The sequence below is a fragment of the Coffea eugenioides genome, chromosome 1 (genome assembly GCF_003713205.1).
Source record: "Coffea eugenioides isolate CCC68of chromosome 1, Ceug_1.0, whole genome shotgun sequence".
Taxonomy (NCBI): domain Eukaryota; kingdom Viridiplantae; phylum Streptophyta; class Magnoliopsida; order Gentianales; family Rubiaceae; genus Coffea; species Coffea eugenioides.
The window spans coordinates 1500812-1504586 of NC_040035.1; the positions used below are offsets into that span (position 1 = coordinate 1500812).

General features: G+C 34.3%; 1 protein-coding gene across 2 annotated transcripts; it reads right to left on the bottom strand.

Annotated features, from left to right (window-relative positions):
- Positions 1 to 1416: 1416 nt before the first annotated feature.
- On the bottom strand, positions 1417 to 2626 carry LOC113749205 (germin-like protein subfamily 1 member 14). Of its 2 annotated transcripts, XM_027292886.1 has the most exons (3): positions 2596 to 2626; positions 2222 to 2314; positions 1417 to 2119 (listed from the first exon to the last, which is right to left on the bottom strand). In XM_027292886.1, exons 1-3 carry the CDS (start codon positions 2624 to 2626, stop codon positions 1551 to 1553), a joined length of 693 nt encoding a protein of 230 aa, XP_027148687.1. In that variant the 3' UTR covers positions 1417 to 1550. The 2 variants fall into 2 exon arrangements, with proteins under 2 accessions (XP_027148687.1, XP_027148694.1); XM_027292893.1 differs by lacking the exon at positions 2596 to 2626 and having other exon boundaries at positions 2222 to 2342.
- Positions 2627 to 3775: the final 1149 nt, after the last annotated feature.

The following is a 3775-nucleotide window of genomic DNA, read 5'->3' on the forward strand; positions in this document are numbered from 1 at the left end:
TTGTTGTTTTTTTTTTTATTTTCTTTTGTACATAAATTCTTTGTTTTCCTTTTTACTTTCTTTTGCTATTTTTGACCCTTTCATTTCTTCTTTTTCTCTAGTCCCTGATTTTTTTTCTATTTACTCCTTTTATTTTTTTCCCTTAAATACCATTTGCCAGAAAACTTTTTCCATCACCAGACTCGGTGGCTTAAAAGGGCATGACAAACTGTTCATATTCTTTTTCAAAAAAGAGAAATCTATAATCCTTCATTTTGTTTTTTGCATTTTTAGTTTAAGAATCTTATTAAATTAGAACTATAGATGCGTGTTAAATAATATTTACTCAAATTTCAAAATTTTCATTTGCACATGCAGCATGCATTCCAATCCCACTCGTATTTTAAAAAAAAAACTACTACACTGAAAATGTAAACATTATTTCTTTTCTTTTTACATAATTTTTTTCCTTTTCTTTTCAAAAGAGGAAGAAGAGGCAGCATGAGTGATAGATGCGGAGTAGATAAATGAAGAGTCTGAATTATTGAAAAGGGAGAGAGAAGCTGCCAAGATTACTTTACAGATGATGGACATAGATGATTTTGTTCCCTCTCTAATTTGAGATTGAGCTTGAGGACAATCTAATGGCTACATCTTAGTTGTTAGGTGAATTTCCAATTATACCTCTTTTCAGTATATTGAATATATTTCAATGGTGTTAACAAACTCACATATTGATATTTTTGTTTTCGCAATGGTTTTTATTATTTATTAATTTTTTTGGAGTGAGATTTTGCAGCGCTTTGAATTAAGGGTGCAAACGAATCAAATCGAGTCGAATTTTGGTCTAATCGAATCGAGTCTCAACTTAGTTTTATGAAACTTGAACTCGAGCTCAAGTCTGACGAGTTCAAAATATAAAGTTCGAGTTCGAACTCGACTAAAATTCGAGTCAAGCTCAAACTTAAAAAAATAATTATTTTATTTTAAAAAATGAAAAAAATAATAATTTTTCAAAAAAAAAAATATATATATATAATCTAGTTGGCTCGCGAGTTAACGAGTTGAATATCTTTGACCTCGAGTTTGACTTGATCAATTCAAGCTCGAATTAAACTCGAATTCGAGCTGCTCGTGAGCTGTTTGATTCATTTGCAGTCGTACTTCAAATACGTCTTACAAGTGCTCCAAAGGTTTTTCATTGCACAATGAAACTAGGGTAAGAAGAATTCATCCAATCTGTGGAGATACGTTCTTTTAATCAGACAAAATTCATCTTTCTAGAATCCAAAAATAAAAGAAGACAAATGTGGTTCATATATTGATTATATCACAGGGTACAAAAAAATTAAGAGAAGAGGTAGTGATTTATAAATTGCATTTTCCTGTAAGGTGGGAAAATGCCAATGTATTAATCTATGTAGAACCATTGTAGTAACAAAGGGGCCGAAATAATGCTGGATTTTGGAGTAATTCCACATGGAGATCAAAGTGGAAATGACCCAATTATTTATGCTTCAACACATTACTGTTGCACCCCGAATCTCCTTTGGTTTCAAGAGTTACCCATACTACGGGTAGTTGTTATCCCACCAAAATTGGGACTGAAGTTTTTTGATGACATCGTTTCCAACCTGGAATGCTTTGGTAAGAACATCAGGAGAAATTGGAGGATCTGATCCGAATACAGCATTAGCAATGGTGATGACTCCTGGATTCTGGCTGCCTAAACCAGCAAAAGCAACAGCATTTGAATGTCCTTGGTTGAATTGGAAATGAATGAGGCCTTGGGGGAACACAAACACATCTCCTGGATTCAAAACCTTGGTGAAGAGCTTATTCTTCATGTTCATGCCCGGATTCGAAGTAACGAAACCAACAACTAGAGTACCCTCCAAAACAAAGAGGACCTCAGTAGCACGAGGGTGAATGTGGGGAGGGTTCAAACCATAAGGCGCAAAATCGATGCGTGCTAAGGAAACACCTAAAGTGTTGAGCCCTGGAATTTGGTTGACATTTACTGCTGTTACATTGGACCCGAGTGGATTTGCTGTGCTTCCAGGTTTGTTAAGCCCTGGAAAGAAGAAATCTTCGGGTTTCACAAGCTTTGGATCCTTGCATATCTTTCCATTGACAAATACTGCATTAGCCAAGATTCGACTAAGTTAGTTTGTCAAACATAGTTAGGATTCAAGTATATAACATGCAAGAGTCAAGAAATTTTTGAAGTAATCTAGTTTACCTCCGGCATTGGCATCAGGAACTGCCACACAAAAATCCTGCAGTGGACTTGGATCAGATGCATGGACAACTGCAAAAACAAGTGCCAAGATGGCTGCAGCAATATGGATCCGAACTGCCATGGTTATAACAAAAGAGGTATCAAACTATGTGAACTAATTAGAAAGATGGTAACTTGTTTCTTCTCTGGTGGTGGAAGGACATGTGGGAAAGATGCCCATTTATAGCCACTTTCGGTACGTTGAACTGGTCATTACATTTTCTCATCTTAAAGATTAAAAAATGCCGCATTGTCTATGTGTACTATTTTTGCACAATTCAACCGACGAAAGATTCTGCAACCACTACTGTCGACTTTGTCATTTTCAGTAGGACTGATTAATAGCATGTAAATGGACCTTTTCATTTCCTGTTTCTTGTCTGTGTACGTAACTTAGAAGGTGGATGGACTTTTTCTTTCTTTTTATGTTTTCAAAATCTACTCTGGACTTGCGTATATGCAGATCGGTAAGTTCTAAGTTCTAAGTTCTAGTGATTGCTTTTTAAATCACCTTGGTTTATTATTGCCATATTTTATTTAAGCTGTTAAATGTTGAAGAAAATATAGATGTAACCCTTGATTAGTTTTCCAAATTTTGGATGAAACGGATTTTCATTTACTCATTCAATTCAATACCGGCCAACAGCCACTTGGGGATAAAGGAATCAAACTTTGTCTCCCACCCGTTACTACCAGCCACTATATGTGGCTTCCTTCATGGTGGTTCTCGTGCGATAAAAAAAAAATTTCAACTCAATACCAGATTTTACACCATGCTTGTATATTTACCCAATCAAAGTTCATAGCAGTGTTTTGATATTTTCGTTTACTTCGTAGATTTGAATAGTTAAAGTTAAAATTATGAACTTTCTTAATCATTTGGATGATGTATTCCTTGAACAGACCTTGGCTTGAAAATTTGGGGAAATTTTCTTGTAAAAATTGAGATAATGAATTAAGTTTTTATGAATATTCATTAACCAACGTTGTAGAGAATTAGCACATGTATCAATATATCAATTATAGTATTTATTAAACTTAGTTACTCATATATGATTAAAATAATAGTTCAAATGAAAAAAAAATGACACTTCTTGTCCCCCAATGTTAAGGAGTTGTAAAATTTCCGTCCCCAATGTTTCATTGAAAGCACATTTAGTCCCTATAATTTCAATTTGCTACCAATTTATTAGAGCAAATCAACCAATTTGGATGGGAAGTTTTTTGCAAATAACTCATTTAGTCCTTTTACATTTTATGTAAAGTATCTTTAGTCCATGGTCTTTTATTTTGTCTCACTTAGTCTTTTTACATTTTTTCTAACACTAAACTTAGTTCTTATTTCACTTCCACCACCCAGCAGCGTCAAAAAGTTTTGATCAGAATTTCAACTTTCTCCTCAACCAAAAATTCTTTAATTTTTTGGCAAAGGAAGGGTAAGATTTAAGAAACGAAGGGGGGGGGGGGGAGATGTTTTGAACCTAGGGCTAATTAATACGGTTTAAATCTTAACAC